The 21,949-nt window shown below is 42.5% G+C and overlaps 1 protein-coding gene across 8 annotated transcripts in view; it reads left to right on the top strand.

Moving 5' to 3' along the window:
- hspg2 (heparan sulfate proteoglycan 2) overlaps positions 1–21,859 on the top strand; it is a 91,278-nt gene extending 69,419 nt beyond the window's left edge. For 3 of the 8 annotated variants that reach the window (XM_025059608.1, XM_025059604.1, XM_025059610.1), the window contains 38 exons: positions 1,450–1,572; positions 1,666–1,818; positions 2,203–2,363; positions 2,615–2,692; positions 4,545–4,680; positions 4,842–4,993; positions 5,579–5,723; positions 6,171–6,314; positions 6,981–7,115; positions 7,224–7,405; positions 7,486–7,681; positions 7,760–7,939; positions 8,126–8,386; positions 8,480–8,642; positions 8,998–9,095; positions 9,202–9,468; positions 9,566–9,678; positions 9,770–9,917; positions 9,996–10,112; positions 10,333–10,350; positions 11,203–11,287; positions 11,369–11,513; positions 12,238–12,340; positions 12,424–12,533; positions 12,620–12,728; positions 12,844–12,942; positions 13,155–13,376; positions 13,469–13,713; positions 13,791–13,962; positions 14,079–14,201; positions 14,947–15,003; positions 16,487–16,562; positions 16,636–16,714; positions 16,979–17,026; positions 17,761–17,831; positions 17,934–18,014; positions 18,309–18,412; positions 19,596–21,859. In XM_025059608.1, the coding sequence (XP_024915376.1) occupies positions 1,450–1,572; positions 1,666–1,818; positions 2,203–2,363; positions 2,615–2,692; positions 4,545–4,680; positions 4,842–4,993; positions 5,579–5,723; positions 6,171–6,314; positions 6,981–7,115; positions 7,224–7,405; positions 7,486–7,681; positions 7,760–7,939; positions 8,126–8,386; positions 8,480–8,642; positions 8,998–9,095; positions 9,202–9,468; positions 9,566–9,678; positions 9,770–9,917; positions 9,996–10,112; positions 10,333–10,350; positions 11,203–11,287; positions 11,369–11,513; positions 12,238–12,340; positions 12,424–12,533; positions 12,620–12,728; positions 12,844–12,942; positions 13,155–13,376; positions 13,469–13,713; positions 13,791–13,962; positions 14,079–14,201; positions 14,947–15,003; positions 16,487–16,562; positions 16,636–16,714; positions 16,979–17,026; positions 17,761–17,831; positions 17,934–18,014; positions 18,309–18,412; positions 19,596–19,768 (5,072 nt within the window). In that variant the 3' untranslated portion in view covers positions 19,769–21,859. The remainder of the gene's footprint in view (positions 1–1,449; positions 1,573–1,665; positions 1,819–2,202; positions 2,364–2,614; positions 2,693–4,544; positions 4,681–4,841; positions 4,994–5,578; positions 5,724–6,170; positions 6,315–6,980; positions 7,116–7,223; positions 7,406–7,485; positions 7,682–7,759; positions 7,940–8,125; positions 8,387–8,479; positions 8,643–8,997; positions 9,096–9,201; positions 9,469–9,565; positions 9,679–9,769; positions 9,918–9,995; positions 10,113–10,332; positions 10,351–11,202; positions 11,288–11,368; positions 11,514–12,237; positions 12,341–12,423; positions 12,534–12,619; positions 12,729–12,843; positions 12,943–13,154; positions 13,377–13,468; positions 13,714–13,790; positions 13,963–14,078; positions 14,202–14,946; positions 15,004–16,486; positions 16,563–16,635; positions 16,715–16,978; positions 17,027–17,760; positions 17,832–17,933; positions 18,015–18,308; positions 18,413–19,595) is intronic. The other 5 variants (XM_025059609.1, XM_025059605.1, XM_025059607.1 and 2 more) reach the window with 5 other exon arrangements.
- Positions 21,860–21,949: the final 90 nt, after the last annotated feature.

Below are 21,949 nucleotides of genomic sequence, written 5' to 3'. Positions count from 1 at the left end.
TCTCTCTCTTTTTTCTTTTTGCACCCTGTCTTTTTTTTTTTTTTTTTTCCGTTTCCTCTTCAGGAATCATTCTGTTCTAGGAAACAGCTGTAATCTGGTCTTCAAACATCATACTGTGCTTAATACATCCCATCACACCCTTATGACATCACAGCTCAGTGTGGGGAGCAGACTGGTGGCCAGTGCGTGAGACAGGCTGTAGTTTCTTGGGAAAAAAGTCGTTTTCTATTTTATCTTTATTTAACCTGTTTTTTTTTTAACTTAAATTATTACAAATGTGATTCAAATTAATAGAAATTACAGGACTACTCACAGAGCTCCAGCCTCTGTATTTGTCCCAGAGGAAAAAAAAAACGAAAAAATGAACCCCTTGCCCTCAGCAGCCTCGGTGGCATTAAGTCACACCTCCGTCTGAGCCACTACTGTCCTGAGAAAATGTGGGCCTGCTCAGATAGCTCCACACTTCCCAGCTTCTTATGAAAGGAGCCTTTCTTTACTCCGTCACACTGGGATCATAGAGGATTAAATATGAAGTGGAACAGCCGGCCAAGCTGGCACGGACGGCACTGAGTCCAGAGGCCATGCCAGGTCCTCACTGACACGTCTCATCTGGTCTGTCTGTTCTGTGGACGGAGACGCCAAGAGTGACGGTGTCACTGGCAGAGACCACGGCAGTGCAGATGGATGGATGGATGGATGGAGAGATGGAGAGATTGATTCATAAGTGAATGGATGGATAGTTTAACATGAATAGAAATGTTGATTAGAGTAATGGATGGATGAGGGAAAATTAAAGTGGAATTAATGAATGTATGGATGGATGATTAGATGGATGGATGATTAGATGGATGGATGATTAGATGGATGGATGATTAGATGGATGGATGATTAGATGGATGGATGATTAGATGGATGGATGATTAGATGGATGGATGATTAGATGGATGGATGATTAGATGGATGGATGATTAGATGGATGGATGATTAGATGGATGGATATATGTTATAGGTTGATAGATGATTGGTTGGGTTGATGAATGTGTAGATGGATGGATGTATACATGTATTGATGGATGGATGACTTGTGGATGGACAGATGGATGTTTGGATGGATAAGACACTGATGGGTTGATGATCCTGATCACTAATCAATAGAAACGTGATAATATTGTTTACCAGTCAAATCCAAACAGGACATAAATCAGTGTCAAACAGTCAAATAACATCAGTCTGCACCTGAGTCAGTGGGGTAAACCTAAAGTCCAGGAAAACAAACCCGTGGCTCGTGTCTTGAGCTGTGGTCATACGTAGACTTCCATCAGAGGTTCTCTCTTCATCTTCATCTTCATCACCCCAGTCTGTGGACCTGCAGTCTGTATCATCCTCAGTCCTCACTCCTGACAAGTCCCTGTGTCCAACTGTGTTTGACTGATGTGTCTGCCTCTGTAGCTGGAGAAGGGGCCCAACCTGTGGCCACCGTTACTCCCCCAGCGCTCAGCGTCCAGCAAGGCCAGCGAGCAGAGTTCCGATGCACGGTGACAGGGAATCCGACCCCCGCGGTGGAATGGATCAGTATGACCGATTATGAATTACACGGCTTTGAATCGTCAGTCGTCGGTCCAAACGTTGGGTCGCTGATCAGGCGCTGCTGCTGTGTTGTTACAGGAGGACCAGGAAACAGGATGAGTCCCAGGGCGGTGATCCGAGGTGGAGTTCTGACCTTCACAGCTGTGGACCCGGCTGACCAGGGAGAATACATCTGCAAGGCCCTGAACACTCACGGAGAACACACAGCAAGTGTTTCCCTCCTAGTACAAAGTACGACCTCACACACACACACACAGATCATTTTTAATGCCAGGTGTTAAATTTACCGCCACCTACTGGACAGGAGTGTGAGCATCAATGTTACTAATTTGATTTTGCAAAATTTTATTTACGCTTCATATTTTGTGATCAGGTTCAAATATATTTGTATGTGAAGTCTATACTCAAAAAATATTTAAAGGTAAAAATTATGAAATATACAAAAGAAATTAGCGTGAAGTCTGCGATGCTGTCACATACCAGTTGTGGTCCACAAAATTACATTTACATGAGCTAACCTTTGTGATGGTCAAACCACTTAGTGACTGTGCTGATTTTGGTTTCACTTTTTTTTTTTAATCTCCTTGATGACGTTGTCTGGTCCGTCCTGGACAGAGTCCAACCCCAGTGGCCTCGGAACTCAGCCTCAAGTCCAAGTCAGTCCCCAGAACATCGAGGTCCATGAAGGAGAAACTCTGCGGTTGTACTGTCGAGCATCAGGGTCCCCCACCCCCAAGCTCACCTGGCTGAAAAACGGAGGTCAAATCCCCCCTCAGGTGAGGCGCCCCCTGCAGTCTCATTCCCTGAATTGTACCTTTAATATGGTTCAGTTAAAGCTGTCGTCTCATTGTGCTGTTCCTCTGTCATGCACCTCAGGGTGCCTCCGATGACGATGACACTTCATTTAAACGCTGCCTCTCTGTACGACTGTTTCAGCATTTTGACCATTGACCTCTATTTTTCCCTCCCTTCTGTTTGTCTCCTCCCCCCTTTTTTTTGATCCCGCCCTGTCGTGACACTCACTCAGGCCATTCCTTCTCACGGTTTCCATCAGTATAAAAGCAACAGTCTCGATGTGTTACAGAGACGTATTGAGGAGCTGCAGGTCTGTCCATCTGTCTGTCTGTCCTGTCTCACAGCTCACAGCCATTGTCCACTACTGACCTTGTCCTCACACGCTGTCCACTAAGTGCATGATCAAAGTGTCGTTGATTCACACCCTGTCCATCGACAACAGCCGCTCATGTGCTTCACTCAGAGCTGGTGCCGAATCAAATCAAGTCAAATCAAATCTGTGGGTCTGGGCCACGTCTTGGTGCCAGTGCATGCGGTACTTGTCTTTATGTGGCGTCTAATTATTGTGCTGGTCCTAGAGTTCATCGTGTTGTCCCTGTCATTGTCCACATCACATCATCCATCATGTGTTTAAGCTCCTGGCATCTCACATCCAGATCAGATTAGCCTACGGTCGGTGTCGCAGGTATTTCAGTGCCAGTTTTCTCGGTGCCAGACGCAGCCTCCTTGCCCCCCCCCCCATCCTCGTCCCCGTGCCCTGCAGGGTGGTTTTTGTCAGTCTGGTCTTTCGCTCAGCCAGAGTTCTGTTTAGTTCTGCCTCGGGGCCACTGCCTTGTGTCAGCCTTTCCCAGGGGGAGCCAGGCTCTGCCGCTCGACCACGCAGAAACTCTGTATGCTCTGGCAAACGGCTTGCTTTGAAAACCCGTCAATGGATTCAGACTCACGCTGAGCCAGGGCCCGCCACGGCCGCCGCTCGGTTTAGCTTCCACCATGGTTGAATGGCCCGGAGCTAAGCAGCTTTGTCCATGGATGCTTCACCGTACTCCGGATACAGTAATCCCCAACCAACCCCCCCACCTCCCTCTGCCCCAGACACCACTCCCCTCTGAGGTGTTGAGAAACATTAAAACAGACAGACAGTTTTCAGCCCTTTTTTAGCGTTTGACTCTCGTGTGTAGTCGTGTAAACGAGTTTGTAAAGCTGTTGAAAACAATGCAGAGGTTTTGGGTTTTTTTTTTTACTTCCAGTCTGATGTGAGGTTCTATGGCATTTTAGTCATTATTCAGAGATTACGTTGATGTTTAGCGCCCCTCCTGGAATATTTGTGTAACAACAATCGTTAACTTTCATGTAATCATTAATTCCAGAGTAAAATGTGTCTAGCCAACATAGTTACCACTAATCATAGCATAGATTAACCTCATAATCTTAGAAATTTTGCCACAGCTGTAGAACTTGACGTTCGAAGTAGGGCTGTCAATCAAGTTAAATATTGAATTTGGTTAATAATCATGATGAATTAACAAATGAATTCATCGTGATTAATCGAGGTAACTTGTCATTCCTAAATATGACAAAATAAATGGCTCCTGTAAATGAAAGACAATTAACATCAGGTCGATGTATTTATATGTTTCACATATGTTTTTATTTGTGACTAATCCAAATTTTGGAATTATATATTTTTTAATTATATCGTCAGTGGATTTTAATGATTACTGCACTGAAGTTTCCACAAATGCCTTGTTTTTATGAAGATGGTATTTTAAGCTCAAGGTGCTTCAGTGTCCATTTTGACAGCCCTAGTTCAAAGTTCTGAGCTGCAGAAATGATGGAAGAAACTGAACTGTAGCCATAACAGCTCTTGTCCTGTGTCTCAGAGTCACACCGTAGTGCTTTTGTCTCTCCAGCAGCTACTGTAGCAACGTCACAATGTCAGCAGTGTCATATATACAGTACATACATACATATATACTGCCTATGTGTGTATGTGTTGTTTCCACAGCAGTGACAAAGGTAAGTGCCGTGCTTTGTCTTCATGCATTAATCACTGCTTTTAGACGTGACCGCTCACATTCAGCACTGTGTCGCTGTGCAGTCAGTGTTTGAACGACGACCGCCGCCTCCATCCAACTCATCTCTGAACGTCGTCTTCTCTCCAGGCCCACATGGACCGCACAGATATAGGCACTCTCCTCATCCCCAACATCAAGTTGTCCGACTCGGGCACCTACATGTGTGTCGGCAGCAACAGCATCGGCTCCAACAGTGCTCCCATTAAGGTCACGGTGCTCAAAGGTCAGTTCACCTGGAGATTTACACTAGTTTAATACAGTGGTGGCTGCCAGTGGGGGGCCTCGGAGAGCCTCAGAAAATTGAAGCAGGGAAAAAATAAAACACAGAAAGACAATGACACACAATGTGACGCATGATTTTTTCTTTTTTTTTTTTTTGAGCAGGCGGCCACAGCTCCAGTGTGGTCACCATTCAGCCTTCTATAGCTGATGTCCAGGAGGGTCAGAATCTGGAGCTCAACTGTTTTGCTCCTGGAAATCCTCCTCCCAAGGTCATCTGGACCAGAGTCAGTGGACACCTGTCGTCCAACCACCAGGTAATTAGAAACATATTTTTAAAAAATTCTCAACATGCATTCTGAAGAATGAAAAAAATAAAATGTTAAGTCAATACTTCCCCACACCTGCTTAAATTACCTCCCTCATGTAGAATAACAAAATTTTATTTATTATGTTATGCTTAAAAGTCTTTGTATATTTTATTTATTTAAGTGCATTATGGTATGTTGGTAGTTACAATGCTTAAAAGTCTTTGTATATTTTATTGATATAAGTGCATTATGGTATATTGGTAGTTACAGACCAGTGATTATCAACTGGTGGCCCACAGGCCAAATCTGGCCCACCAAACAATCTAATCTGGTCCCAACTGGATTCCAAAATTTTAAAAATATCATGTGGCATAAAAAATATGTAAACAATAAACATCAAGTAAAAATGTTAGACAAAAATGTGATATTTATTTAATTTATTTGAGTGTCCGGACCCTAAGGTATCTGTCCAGAAAACCTCTGGAACCTCTGACAAATATATTTGTTGACGCCTGTTTAGACAAAAATTGAAATCTGGGAGTAGATTTAATTTTCTATGCTGGACCAAAGAGTGTCCCGACTTTATTCCAGGTTCTGGGCAGCCGGCTGCTCATCCTCTCGGCCTCTCCTGAAGACTCGGGAGAGTATATCTGTCGGGTGGAAGACAACACTGGACAGATCGGATCTCATGTCCATCAGGCCTCAGTGTCAGTGTCTGTGACGTCATCATCTTCACGTGAGTTCCTTTGTGAGGCAGTAAATGCGGGAAGCTACGTCTGGATGTTTAATACGGCTGCACACTGCAGGTGTTGTCACCAGGTGGCAGCTGTGAGAACCACAGGCAGGACAGGACGTTCAGAGCAGTGGTTCTCACACTAACTCTGGATGACTTTATGAACCGACTCCAGTTCTGCTCTCCAGTGCAGTCCACCATGTGCTGTGAAAGATTTTCTCTCCCTGCTTCTATCCCATGATCTCATCCTCGTCCTCTCCTCCTGGACTTTAGCTGTGTGTCTCATTTCTCCGCCGGTAGCCAAGAGTCAGTCCATGGACACATTGAAAAGCAATTTGTCACTGGAAACTCTCTGAATTATTAATCGCCTCAATAACATGAGATTCTGGAAATGAATGATGAGAAAAATAAATCACTCCGCAGCTCTAACGGAGATATTTTCTGCTGCAGGTCTTCAAAGTCCAATCATTGCCATCGAGCCTCACAGTACTACTGTCCGCGTGGGAGAGTCTGCCACCTTCAGGTGCAAGGTGTACAGTGGAGCACAGCCTGTTAGACTGGAGTGGAAATTGGCCAACAGTCAGCCGTTGCCAGGTAGAGCCCACACACACACACACACACACACACACACTGTGAAATCACAGAGAGATGACAAACCAGAGCCACGGCTGCTCAGTTTTCTCATCTTTTCACTGTATTCACTGGAGCTGGCAAAATTAAAAAGTCAACCAAGTTAATCAATTTGTGTAATTAATACAATCTGAATTTTTTAATTTTATTATAATAAACAAAGTTGTTTTCATGCACAAAACAAAGTCAATGTGCTGTACAGTGGTTCAAAAAGTAAAATATAAATACCCTCACATCAGCCGAGGAACAACTCCAAATCATTACTTTAATAATTAATAATCAATTATTATTAATAATAATAATAATTTATATTAATTATTATTATAATTAATTAGTATAAAATATTTTATATTTTTAATATATGTATGCATATATAATCAAATATTATAACAATAATTAATAATTAAAATTCACTCATTAATTAATCATTATTAATCATTATTAAACACAACACATGGGCAGAGTGCACTGTATATTCCAAATATCCACCTTTCAGCCACCTATCATTATTTCATCCTTGGCTCCGACCCTGAATCAAAGACAAATGTTTTCAAAGTCAGTTTTTTAAAAAACAACAACAAAACAACACAAGTCTCCTGTTTTGTCCCTACTTGTCCTTTGTTTCTGCAGACAATGTCAAAGTTAGTGCAGACGGCTCCACTATGGTCATCACCCGCGTCACCTCTGGTAACCACGGCACCTACCGCTGTGTAGCCAGTAACCCGTTCGGCATCACCCACACCATCGTGTCTTTGATTGTCAAAGGTCAGTTACGTTTCCATGGTCATGTGACCTCCTGACTCCTGGTACGGTACATGGTTCTCTCTGTGGACTCAGCTGATCATCATTTAAAATGTGTTGTTATCCGCTCAGAGTCTCCCGTAGCCGTAGTGACCCCTGTTGGACCCGTGCGAGTCAGGGTGGGGGACCCCATTAACCTGGAATGTCAGGCGTCAGGTGAACCACGCCCCTCAGTCTCCTGGCACCGGCTGGACAACAACAGGAAGACAATGCTGAGAAGCCCTGTGCCCATGGACTCTAATGCAGTCATGCAGGTACTGATGTGCAGAGCACAAGCCAACAATCAAACATTTTATTTTTTATTTTGTTCATAAACCGTTTCCCTCCCGTCCAGATACTCGTGGCGCGGCCTGAAGACAGCGGCATCTACGTTTGCACATCTCGCAACACAGAGGGCGCCACTGAGACCAAGGTGGAGGTGATTGTTGAAGGAGGACCTCAGCTCCCATCAGTGCCCAGAGCCTCTGTCCCGGAGCCGCTGATGATTGTGGTGGAGGGACAGACGGCAACGCTGCGCTGCGACGCCCACGGTAACGAGTCGCTGATTCAGGTCTCTGTAGAACTCTTTTAACTCGAGTCGGTCTTCAACCTGCGCGGTTCTTTTCCAGGTTTCCCTTCACCAACAATTACCTGGTCCAAGCTGCGTTCCCCTCTGCCGTGGCGACACAAGATAGTGGACAACAACCTGGTGCTGCCCAGTGTGGGCCGCCAAGACTCTGGAGAGTACATCTGCAGTGCCACCAACCACATGGGCACCACTGATGTCACCATCGCGCTGGATGTAGAAAGTAAGATTTCTAGCTTTTGTCATTTCCTTGTTTTATCAGTGATAATCAATGGGCTACATCTGGGCCACTATACTGTCCAATCACGCCCTCGACTGGATTCCAAAATTGTTCGGATCAAAGAGAAAATATTGTGTGATTTTTATTTAGACCTGACAAAGATTTAAATCTCCTGTCTCCTGTCTGCAGCTCTTCCTTACGCCACCTCCGTGCCTGACGACGTGGCCGTGCGGGTCGGTGAGGTGATCCGACTGCAGTGCCTGGCCCACGGCACTCCACCTTTGACCTACGTTTGGACCAAACTGGATGGAAACATATCACCCAGGGCCCAGATCAGCAGCGGGGACCTGCAGATCGACCTGGCTACCGCCGAGGATGCTGGGAACTACAAGTGTGTGGCCAGCAACAAAGTGGGCCACAGTGAAGTAGTGGCTAAAGTCACGGTCCGCTGTAAGTTTGATGACAGTGTTTATCTTTGTACTTGGTCTAAAGTTCAAAGCTGGGACAAACAGTAACATCCGTCTGTGTTGGTTTCCTCTGCAGCTCCTCTGGCCGTGCGTGTTTCACCCCAGGTTGAGGTCAAGGCCCAGGGCAGTGCTGTGGAGTTCACCTGCTCAGCAGCAGGAGGTGTTGATACCAAAATTGAGTGGCTGAAAGAAGGAGGTGCCCTGCCACCAAATCACCACGTCAAGGACGGCGTCCTCAGGTAACCTGTCCTGCAAGAAATGGACCGAGTTCTTCCACACGGAAAGTAGATTTCCAGAGTCACTCTGCATACTTGTGGACAAATGAAGTTCCACACGGAAAGTAGATTTCCAGAGTTACTCTGCATACTTGTGGACAAATTAAGATTTTTTTTTTTTAATTAGAAGGTCCACATAGAAAATCCACATATTCCAAGTAAAGGTTGTTTTTTTTAAGTACTAGGGTCAAAAATCTCAGAAAAGCAAATGACTTGAAAACTTCAAACAATTTGATGTCAACGTTTCGTTCCATAAACAGGTTTTAAAAATGAAAATCACAGATTTCTTCCATGTGTTTTGTTTAATGTCTCTCTGTAGAATTGAGAACCTTGAGCAGAGCAACGAGGGCGTTTACATCTGCAGAGCCAGCAGTGTTTATGGTCAGGCCCAGGACACGGCCAGGCTGACCATCCAAGGTCGGTTTCAGTGTCAAAAATATTCACCAAATGAAGTCACTCTGGGGGTTTTTTTCACATTTTTCATCACATTTAAATTTCACTTTTCTTTTTTTTTTCATCTCAGCCCTGCCAAAGGTCATGATCAACGTGCGAACATCGGTGCAGACCGTCATGATCGGGAACTCCGTGGAGTTTGAATGCCAGGCTATCGGTGACCCCGAGCCCACAGTCCAGTGGAGTAAAGTGGGCGGGACTTTGCCGGCTCACATCATGGTGAAGGGCGGCATGCTGAGGATCCAGCAGGTGACGGAGGCCGACGCGGGCCAGTACCGCTGCACTGCCACAAACAACGTGGGCTCGGTACAGTCCCAGGTGGTGCTCCACGTGCAGTGTAAGTAGCCCTTGAGGTTACACCTGGTGTGTTTCTAAACCAGCAGCGGCTTCATTAACCAGTCCTGATGTGATGTTTTTTTTTTTTTTCAACCCAGCTCTTCCTCAGATCGCTGCACTTCCGGAAACAAAAGAGGTCACTGTGGGATCGGATGCAGTTTTCCCCTGTGTGGCCTCGGGGTATCCTGTACCTGAGATCAAATGGTCCAAGGTAACCATTGAGTTGATGTACATCATACCAACCTGACTTGAGTCTCTACAACGTGTTTTTTTTTCTTTATCATCCCCTGTCTTTTTAACAGCTGGACACTGAGCTTCCGTCCAAGTGTTTCCAGCAGGACAATATCTTGACGGTTCCTAAGGTGACGCACGAGGACACCGGGACCTACGTCTGCACCGCTTCAAACAAACAGGGCAAAGTGGAGGCGTTTACCTCACTCAAAGTTCATGGTGGGTGTGCTGATTGGATGATGGATGATTGGATCAATTCACGATGTTAACCAACTGGAACATTCTGTTCTCCTTCAGAGCGAGTGATGCCGTACTTTGCACAGGAACCGTTGTCATATCTCACGCTGCCCACCATCAAAAACGCCTACAAGTCCTTCAGCATCAAGATCAACTTTAGACCTGATAATGTTGACGGTAAGAAAGACACGCAAAATTATTTAAAATGAATAAAATGTACATGTTTAACTTCATTAATTTATGTATTTCCTATTGTTATTTGTACCATAATGACCACTGTACATTTTTGCAGAATAAGACAGATTTATTTTTCCTTCCTTGGTTAAAATACACAGGTTTCCTATGTTTAATTCTACTCCGTCTTCTCTCCCCTTCCTCTCACCCACATGGTGTTAAGGTCTGATATTGTACGCTGGTGAGTCTCAGTGCTTGAGAACCACAGAAGCTCCAGGCTGACATTGACATTGACAGAACGGCTTGTTTTGGCTGCATCAGTCATTCACACAACACACCCAGCTTAGGGGCTGTGAAAGAGATGTGATATGTTTGCATGGCCTTTGCTTTCATGCTCTTACAGCCGTCAGTGGAGCAGAACTGGTCTGTGAACCGGTCTTCATCTGTATGTACTGAGCAGCTCCCCACAGAACAGTCAGATAGATATTGCAGACAAAAAATTGCGTATCATATTGTATCACTAGTTGAGTGTATCGTCCCTACTACTCAGTGATCACCGGCCAATCCAGCCCGTGATTGGATTCCAAACCAAAATACACATTTTTATTATGATTTATTCGAGTGTCCGGCCTTCAGACAAATATAGTTGGTGACCCTTTGTTGTTATTATTTTACCATCTAAAAGCATGTCACCTGGAAGAATGAACTCATTGTCATTTTATTGATGAAAATGGTTGCATTTGACAACCTAACTCCAGACCATCATGTCATAACGCGGCTTTGGTCGGCTTCAAACCTGCCTCATTCCCAGCATGCTGCTTCATCTTCTGTTTTGAAGAATCCAAATATATACTGTACATACTGTATACCATACTAACAATATCCGTCCCAACAAGTCATGTCCAGTTCAATATGACCTTTTGTTTTTTTTTTATAAAGATTAATTGTCCAGTAAATTCTATGTACAGTATCTGCGACTTGTTACGACGGATGTTATTCTACAAATAAATATTTTAACGTATGTCTATTCATTTATTAGAAGTACACCATTTAACAGCTACTGCAGTACTTAATATACCTGTGTATGATGTAGGTATGATCCTCTTCAATGGCCAGAGGAAAAGCACAGGCGCTGACTTTGTCTCCCTGGGACTTGTAGGCGGTCGCCTAGAGTTCAGGTCAGTCTAGTTGTCCGATAGTGTTAGTGTCCGTGTTTGTTTTGTTTGTTTTCTTGTTATAATGTGACATTGTTTTTTTAGGTTTGACGTTGGCTCTGGCATGGCCACCATACGAGACCCCAACCCTGTCAAACTGGGAGAGTTCCACACTGTTGAGCTGTATCGTAACCACACCCTGGGATATATCAGCGTAGATGGAGGAGAACCCATTAATGGTAGCTCACAGGTACGTGGCTGATGCTAATGTCCACCTAGCTTCAAAATCAACCTTTTTCAATCAGCTAATGTCCACCTAGCTTCAAAATCAATCATTTAAATTATTTTTATATTTAGCTAATTAGGCTGTATTTTATTACAGAAATTACATTTGTTATATTCTAGATAATGTGCTGTTACTGTTGTATTATTATCATGTCATGGTCAACAAGCTCTCTATGTTTACCAGTCGTTTTAGCATTTTAGCATTCAACTTTTTTGGGGTTTTACCATGACCTAGAGAAAGCTTGGGCTAACTTTTGTTGCTACATGCTAAATATACCTTTGTACTATCTTTGTATTTAGATATTATTAGACTAAACTTTGGCTATTGGACATAAATAGCTTATCTGCTGAGCCATAATGTAGCATGTTGATACCAACTTGTTATTAGGCTAACTAAGTAATTGCTTCTTGTAAAGGGCTAATTAATGATTACTTCTAGAAGCAACATTTTTTAGCCTTGTAAAGGGCTAATTAATGATTACTTTTAGGAAACAGTTATTTATCTTATGAATCTATTTCAAAATGTTAACCTAGCTTGACTGGCACTGTTTTCTTTTGGTAAACTTTATTAGGCTAACTAAGTAATTGCTTCTTGGTAAACTTTGGTAAGCTATTTCAGGGCTGATTGTTTTTGTTAGCACTCCTTCCTGTTCAGCTTACAAACTTGAATACTTATTTGCCCCCTTCAGGGCAAGTTCCAGGGCTTGGATCTGAACGAGGAGCTGCATGTTGGTGGTTACCCCAACTACACACAGATTTCCAAAACTGCCGGCATTAAGTCTGGATTTGTTGGTAAGATATTATTAAAAAACATGGATTAAAATGTTGATATTGAGTAGATTATCTGATCTTTCATATTTGTTCTTCCTGTGCAGGTTGTATCCGTTCACTGGTGATCCAAGGGGAGGAGGTCATCTTCAAAGACCTTGACCGCAGTTCTACAGGTGTCACCAACTGTCCCACGTGTAAAGATCATCCATGTCAGGTACAGTTTTTTTTCCTACTGTGTGTGTGTCGTGGATTTCATGTGTTTTCTATAACAGTGTGGTTTTTACCTTTTGTGTTTTTTAGAATGGTGGAAGGTGTGAGGATTCAGACGCTAGCTTATATAAGTGCGCATGCCCCAGAGGATTCACTGGGAGCAACTGTCAACATCACTCATCACTGCACTGTCACTCAGGTACACGACCACAGACACAAAATGAGTTTAAACATCACAGCATGTTAATTCGATTTTTTTTTAAATGTGAGTTGTTTCCCCTAATCTGTGGTGTATTCTCCCTGAATCCCTGCAGAGGCATGTGGACCAGATGCCACCTGCGTCAATCGCCCCAGTGGACTGGGGTATGACTGTCGCTGCCATCTTGGCAAGTATGGAAACAAATGCATGCAAGGTGAGGAAGGACACAGGGGTTACTGCAAATGTACTGAAGTAAGATGATGTAGAAAACAAAAGCTTTAGGTTTGAATTGTGCCAATTTAATAATATAGGATTATTTTCAGCATGTTTTAGGACTTACTTAGATTTCTCCTTGTATTTATATTCTTTAAAAATGTCAAACCAAGTCACACATTTGTATTTGTTTTTCCTTTTTATATTCATCAGGAGAACTAGTGACCACTCCGATGTTTGACGGAGAACAGTCGTTCATAGCTTATCCTCCGCTCACAAACATCCACGACGACCTTCGCGTCGAGTTGGAGTTCAAACCTCTGGACAGAGACGGACTGATGTTCTTCTGTGGTGGGAAGAAAATGAAGGTGGAGGACTTTGTAGCCATCTCTATGGTGGAGGGACACATAGAGTTCAGATATGAGCTGGGCACAGGTGATGATGATAATAATAATAACCTTCATTCCACCATTTACTCCTACAACTGTGTGGACTCGCTGTGAACTCTGGACCCGTGTCAATTTCAGGCCAAGCGATCCTCCGCAGTCCTGAGCCCGTGTCTCTGGGCCAGTGGCACCGAGCTGTGGCAGAGCGGAACAAAAAGGCCGGCTACCTGAGAGTGGACCAGGGCCAAGTGGAGAGCAAGGAGTCACCGGGCAAAGCCCAGGGCCTCAACATTCACACGTCCATGTTTTTGGGTGGAGTCCCCAAAATGGAAATCCTGCCCAAACCTGCCAACGTCAGCAGCATGTTTGGGGGATGTATCGGAGAGGTGAGGTCTTCATAGAGAGATGATGGTGAATCATTTCTCCACCACTGACAAACTGATGCCTGCTCTGTCTGTGTCAGGTCTCCATCAACAACAAGAAGGTGGATCTGTCCTACAGCTTCACAGAGAGCAGGTCGATCCACAAGTGTTTGGACAACAGCCCATGTGACCGCCGGCCGTGTCTGAACGGAGGTCACTGTATGTCCAACGCAGAGTATGAGTACCAGTGCCTGTGTAAAGATGGGTTTGAAGGTAAGTTTCACGCTAAGGTGGAAAAGACTCAACACGTCCAGATCTGTCCTTGTCAGCCTCCTGTTTACGTCCTTCTTCATCAGCTCTCAGTCCTAACTGGTTTGTACCTCCTGCAGGTGAGCGCTGTGAAATCGTCAAAGACGTTTGTCAGAGCGACCAGGAGTGCCAGAACGGAGGCAGCTGCGTGAATGGTCAGTGTACGTGTACACCCGGCTACACCGGCCTCAACTGTGAGCAGAGTGAGTACTAACTGACCCAAGTACTGGATTAAAAAAAAAAAAACACTGTTAAATACACTGTTTTCTCCATCTTTAAAAGACTAAGATTGGACTTTTTCCTGACAGAGAAACACGCTGAAATAGTCAACTGGAGGAAAAATAAAGTTATATAAAAATTTACAAAAAAGTCAAAAATAGTCAATGATCCTAATACATAGTCAACTGGAGGAAAAATAAAGTTAAATAAAAATTTAAATAGACAAAAAAGTCAAAATAGTCAATGATCCTAATACAGGTAAAGACTGTACTTAAAGGAAAATTCAGTAGCAGTAAAGAAGTCAAAAACGAATAAAATAGAATGACTTTTAGTTCAGGCACATTGGAGTTGTTATTGCAGTAAGTCCTGAGTTTTGACTTTTTTTTTTTTTTACAAAAACTTAACATAGTAAAGAACACAAGAAAAAAACATTTTACAGATATATTAAATCGTTACTGTATCAAAATTTACAAAAACATACAAGCCTTAACTTGTATAAAAAGTTAAAAAATTTGCTTCAGGCACAAACATCTGCATTCAGAACTGTTGTATACACACAACCAGAACCGGCACAGCTCAGAATCGGTTCCATATGACTCGCATTATTCACAATATCCACTCCCTCTGACACCATATAGTTCACTCCCAGGGTTGAAATGCATCCTGGGAGGGTAAATCCTAACTGATGACATGTGTCTCACCCCTGCACTCTCGTGACTGAACACACAGGCCAGGTCTCCAGTTTCCCCGCCGCCCTGCGGAATGTAGACGCTAGCGAGGCGAATGGTACAGTATCTCCAACTTCAGTCTGCCTGAAATGACCGTGACTAACAGCGGACCTGTCCGAGCTCGAGGCGGTCCTGCGACTCTACACGACTCAACCCTCAACTGCCTCTTGCTCTTAACCCCTTGTTCGCACAAATACAAACAAAAAAACAAACAAACAAACAAACATGCATCTGTACGTGTGGAAAACGAGGCTCTCCTCGCTCCTGATCTGAAGCTGGGAGAGGGGAATTCTGCATCTATGATGAAAGTCAAAAGGATAACAAACACCAGCTGGGAGATCAAATGATTTCTCTTTTTTTTGTTCTTGCTGTTATTGGACCTCAAAGGCACCATAATGTGGAATTCCCCTTGTTTTTCTCTCCTTTTTTTGTCCTGTCAGTGAATGTAAGGTGGGTTAGCTCACGACATAAAACTGTCCCACTTCTGTCCACTTCCTGTCTTAACAACGGCAAAAACAAACACAAATACTTGTCCCGAGTCGCAGCCTCAGAACTGTGCCATGTCTGCACACGTGCTCTGTCACTAACAGCTTCACATCGTCGTCTTGATAACAGTGTACAGTCTGCGTCAACCATATTTTTTTTGTCTGATTTTTGTACCTTTCATGCATGGGGTCAGTCCGGCACTTTGTCTATGAAAGGACACACACGACGGAGTGTGAAAAAAGGGAAAATTCTCTAAGTTGCATATGTGTTGGTGGGCACGACGCAAGAAATGACCCTACATAAGAACTGGACGTAGCCTGTTATAAAATGGGCGTCTTTGAAAGACCTTGTTCTGCAGAAGTCAGGCCTCGGAATTTTGCAAAAAAACAATCAAATCCAGACGACCGTGAGAAACCGAGGCGTTGGACCACATTTTCATGCAAAGTTTATGACCACAATCATAATCATCGTTTTAAGCCTTCTTCAGTCCAAGATGTACATGGGTCATAGTTCAAAAGGATACAGGTTATTTTGGTCATTTGTAAGTCAGTCCAGAGAGAAACTAGAAACCTGAGTGTAGTGCATTTGTAAAGGTTCGTTAAGGCTTCAAAACAAGGCTACGTCCATTCCTTATTCCATGTCTACAGCAGGTGCTTACAAGTCACTTTGTATAATACAGTCTGCTTGTATTTCACCTATACAGGAGCTTATTATAAAAAATAAAAAAAAAACAGCTTCTAACTATTACAAATATGTCGAAACATGTATGGGCAACCATGGCCTACAGTGGTCCCATGTACTTGATTACATTCTATCATTCGAACATTTAAAAAAGTCTATAGTTTAATAATAATCATTAAAAGTGTACGGACTTTTCTAGAAATGTTTTGTGGTTACGTTTGTACAATATATTTGGGCAGCATTTGTTTGTTATGGCGTTAACTTTCTTTTCTTTCCCTGTTTCTGACACTGGAGGGCGCCATTATAACATTGGGATTTCTTTAAAAAAAAAACAATGTCGTTCAGCTCTAACTGTGTTTCTAATGTTCGTATAGATTCGCCGTACCAATATGCAGCTCACTTCAACAGTGACGGATACATCGCTCTGCCTAAGTCCATTTTCCCCAGAAGGTAATTCTGATGTTCTCCTGTTATCACTGGCGCTATAATGAATTTATTTACTGATCCAAACTTGTGTTTTTAGCGGACACAACATACCAGAGACCATTGAACTGGAAATCAACACCGTCTCCTCTGACGGTCTGATCCTGTGGCAGGGTGTGGTGAGTCTACACGACCGGATCTTTACTCCTGCACATCATCACCTCTAACCTCTCCTGTTACCTCACCCGTAACACGACGCATGCAACTTCCCATAATGCACGTGTTTGTACTCATACTTGAGCACAGTGACAAAACCGCGTAGTGACTGCGGAGCTCCGTTCATCCTCACCCTGTCTTAAACACCCGTGTCACACGGCTGGAAAATTTCTGACATCACTAAATATCTGCATGTGGCTTCTCTAACTCATCTCCATTTCCTTCAGGAGACCAGTGGTGCACGTATTGTGCGAAAGATGCATGCTAATCTAAAGGTAACGTCTGAAACCCGACACGATGTTTTTTTTCCCCATGTGTTTGGCAGCTTTCTCACCGTGCCGTGTGCAAACTGTCCAACGGATTTTAGGCGCGAAGTGTGTATGACTGCATGGCGGCCATTTGTCACACAATTTAAATACGCAGTTTTTTATTTACAGTATTTAAGAATGAGGTGTGTGATGGTACGTGTTTTCAAATGACATACAAACACATAGAGTCGAACAGATCAGTTTCATGTTTTTTTGTAAGATCAACAATAATAAAGAAAAAATACATGAAGAAGAAAATGAACTAAAATAAGAATGTTATTATTAATAATATGTCTAATACTACTATTGATACTACTACTACTAATGATAATAAAAAATAAATAATAATAATATTGTGAGAGAAAGATGGAAAAGAAGAAGAAAAATATATACGTATATAAAAACACTGCAATATATAATAAAATTGCAGTCCCATATATAGAACAGTCAATACAACACATACAACAATAACACACCCCAACAATGCAATACAATAAATCAATCAAATCAATGGAAAAATAGTGAGAAAAGAAAGACTAAAGTGTCAACTGTGCAAAATCCCGATGCCACTTCTGTGGTGCGTACCGATCCTGGGTTTTTTGTGTACTGTTACTCCATTCGTACCAATGTGACCTATCTGACTTGAACTGGACTCCAAGCCTGCTGGTCATTGGTCAATTTTCACACACCTCTTTCTTCAGGAACCCGGAGAAAACGGCAAAGGACAGGACTTCATCAGCCTTGGTTTGAGGGACGGTCGTCTAGTGTTCAGGTACCTCAGTACTTCACTCTTGTAGTTCTCTGTGTCACTGAGATGTTGTAAAGAACAAGTACATCACTGCAGTAATTGTCATTTGAATGATTTCATATCCAGTTACCAGCTTGGCAGTGGAGAGGCAGAGATTCGCTCCCACAGAATCAACGACGGGAAATGGCACAAGATCACTGCAGTCAGGTACGACTAGAGCAGTACTTCTCAAATAGTAGGTCGGGCCCAACGGGGTGCGTGAGGGGCTTCCAATGTAATATGGCACGTTGCTGTAATGCTTGAATGATAGCAAGCCTCCAGTCACTAGGTGACAGCAACTTCTGTCCCCAAGGGGGAGCATGACAGAATTTAAATTGAGATCCACTGGATTAATGCAACAATGTATTTTATGTTTTTTTGATAAAATAAAACCTTATTAATACATTTTACATTAAGATGATCCAGTCTTAGATGTTCATGTTGTTATCGTGTGTTTTACAGAGTGGGTAAAGAGGGATACATCACTGTTGACGGAGGATATCCCATCCATGGACAGTCCAGGGGCAAGAGCCTCATGGTGAACACCAAAGGCAGTATATACCTGGGTGAGTGGAGTGACATCTTCAAAATGATGATTTAAAAGGATATAGTACACTATACTATGCTTTACTGTAATATACAATAATTTACTCTATTACTACTACTGCTCTATACAATATAATCCTATACTACCTAATTTTATCATCTAATGAACTTGACTATACTAAACCATAGTATGCGATACTTTACAATACTGTGTTGTGTAAGAGTGTGAGAAAAGGGCAAATTCCCTAAGTTGCATATGTGTTGGTGGGCACGATGCGAGAAATGACCCTACATACGAACTGGACGTAGCCTGTTATAAAACAGGCGTCTTTGAAAGACCTTGTTCTGCAGAAGTCAGGCCTCGGAATTTTGCAAAAAAACAATCAAATCCAGACGACCGTGAGAAACCGAGGCGTTGGACCACATTTTCATGCAAAGTTTATGACCACAATCATATGTTATAGGTCTTCTTCAGTCCAACATGTACATGGGTCATAGGTCAAAAAGTTACAGGTTATTTTGGTCATTTGTAAGTCAGTTCAGAGAGAAACTAGAACCCTGAGTGTAGTGCATTTGTAAAGGTACGTCAAGGCTTCAAAATGAGGCTACATCCATTCCTTATTCCATGTCTACAGCAGGTGCTGACAAGTCACTTTGTATAATACAGTCTGCTTGTATTTCACCTATACAGGAGCTTATTATAAAAATTAAAAAAACAGCTTCTAACTATTACAAATATGTCGAAACATGTATGGGCAACCATGGCCTACAGTGGTCCCACGTACTTGATTACATTCTATCATTCGAACATTTAAAAAAGTCTATAGTTTAGTAATAATCATCAAAAGTGTACGGACTTTCGCTCTGCCCATGGCAGTATACGATACTTTACAATACTGTGTTGTGCCATACTGTATTTAACTATATTATACTATAGCACACTATACTAAACTAAGCTGTACTACACTATGCCATACTAGACTATACTATACTATACTATTGAAGCCCACAGCCTGTATTGCTGGTATATCCTGGTTTCATGTTCAGTCATAGTTGACCTCAGATGTGGGTTACAGCTGGTACAACTGGTTTAGATACCAGTTATGTTGATGCAGGTGAATTAATTGATATCATATATGAACCTATAACCTGACTTACCTTAATCCAAAATGACATGTTGTGATCTGCCTTCCGCTGTGGCAGGTGGCACTCCAGACATGACTGCCATGACGGCAGGAAAGTTCTCATCAGGAATCAGCGGATGCGTGAGGAACCTGATATTGATGAACGCTGAGCCAGGACAGCGGCCAGCTCAGGCCATCGACCTGCAGGCGTACGCGTCACACGGCATCAACGTGCAGCCGTGTTCTTCATAGACGACGACGCAACTCACACATACAAACACAGATACACACAGAGACTTTGGAGTGATGTCTCACACACACACACACACAGCAGACTCACACAGAGCCTGAAATCATTGGAGCTTTGCTGCTACCAAAAAAAAAAAAAATCAAGATGACACCACTCTGTGTGCAGTAAAAACCAAAAAGTGAGACGAAAAAAATTGGAGCATTATTTACAGGTTTTCTCTTACTCAGTGTCGTATTCTGGATGAAGGACTTTTAACACAGGAGAACCAGCACAGTTTACATACTTCCAGCAGTAGTTTTAGCCATGAGAAGAGTAAGAGTGAAACATTTTAGGCCTTTCTATGATGGGTCAGATCCTATGGAGTTGGAGATGTTTTTACAGCACTGAATTTTTATTTATATACATATGAAAATATATTATATTTGTGGGGAAAACATGCAAAGTAACCATAACTGCTCTTCAACCTAGTTCCATCTGGGTTCTAATACTGTGTGCCCCGGGCTTTTTTGTAGGCCTAACTGTATTAATACTTGAAGACATTTAGGCCTTTCTTTATTCACTTCTGTAGCACAAACTTTTTACTTCCTCTAGAGGCATGCTCACCACGTTTCGGAAGAAGGGCGCACGCTGTCACAGTCAGCGTCTCTGCACGATTCAGGTTGTCCAAGTAGACAGTGTCGATAACTGCAAAAGTTAGTCCTGCTGCTTTCACCAGGTACATTTACTCATTCACACTGCTGTGTTTTCCTTGTCTGTGTATGTTTGTTCTTTTTAATGAAACAGAAAAAAAACTTTGGTGCTAATGTCGGACATGAAGATACAGGACGTAGTCATAAAGCCTGGCTGTCATAAAGCGGGAAGGGATTGTATGTTGTGTGTTTCTGAACAAATTTAGGAAAACAACTGTTAAAATGCTTGCCAGGAGGGGGGGTTGTTGTTAGACATTTTTGAAATAAACTCTTAATGTGGTCTTTTTGAAGAGTGTGATCACTGAATGACGTTTCATATGCCGATGGATGAAATCTTAAACAGCAAGTGTATATGTTCACTAGATCTGTTTGGTTTGTACCAGTTTAGTCAACTACCCCAATTCCTGCACTTCAGATCAGCATTACTCAAACTGTGGGTTGTGACCCGAAAGTTAATATTTTAAAGCTTCATTACATCCATAATAAATGTATCTGGAGTCTGCCAACAGTTAGATAACATTGTGAAATATGACGTCATTGTGGAAAAGCAGTGGACAACTTTTGCATGTGCTGTGACCAGTGGTGTTGCTCTGATGAAGCATGCTGCCCCGTCTGTATCTGATCACACCAAACAAACAAAATAGCCACAAAACCTTTTTTTTTGTCTTTTTTTAAAAAAACAAAACATTTGTATGATTATCCTAAAAAAAGAGCACTATCCCTTTACTTAGAGTTGCCTCGTTTTTATTTATTTTTTGTTTTTGTTCTCTTTTTTTCTGTTCATTAGTCTTGTTCTCCTTTTTTGTTTTTAATTCAGATGTTTTAACAAAAGTTTCCTGTTTTCCTCTGCCTGGTTATGGTGTATTTCCTCCCACAGCCCCTGACTATGAGCTATGGCAGTCATCCCACGAAGGGTTAATGTGTCACGTCTGAGCTGAGCTTGAAAACAAGAAGAACGTCAGTAGTTCCTCACTTTCAAAGAAAAGTCTTAGGAATCAGTGGCTTGTTTCATTGTACAAAACGCAGTGTCATCGCTGCTATGCCGCGGACTAAAAAGAGCGAGAACCATCATCCACGATGAAACAGTGCCATATGTTGGGCCACCTTCTACCAAAACTGGATTTTCATGGACCTACAGTATAAACACTGATGCAAAGTTGATGAAAAACCTCTTCTGTAGATGTTTGTTTTTGCACCATTTGAGAATAACGACAGTGCACGTTTAGGTGTGATGGCATTTATTTTTCTTATTTAGGTCAAAACTTAACAACACAGGAAGTAAATTGTAAAAGATTGAAAATGATTGTCCCGATGAACTGACTGTTGCATTTTCACTGTTGAAAACACACTCCCCGTGCCCCTGCTGTTTCTTAAATAAAAAGAAAATTCATGTGCTATTTTTAATTTGTGTTTTCTTTATTTCATTTTATCTAACCATGAATTCACCAGTACAAGTACATATTGAAAATGGTATGTTCTGAGTTTAAAAAGGAA

This window comes from Cynoglossus semilaevis, chromosome 10 (assembly GCF_000523025.1).
Source record: "Cynoglossus semilaevis isolate Cse_v1.0 chromosome 10, Cse_v1.0, whole genome shotgun sequence".
Taxonomy (NCBI): Eukaryota; Metazoa; Chordata; class Actinopteri; order Pleuronectiformes; family Cynoglossidae; genus Cynoglossus; species Cynoglossus semilaevis.
The sequence above is the reverse complement of the archived record's forward strand: the minus strand, read 5'-3'. Positions and strand labels throughout refer to the sequence as shown.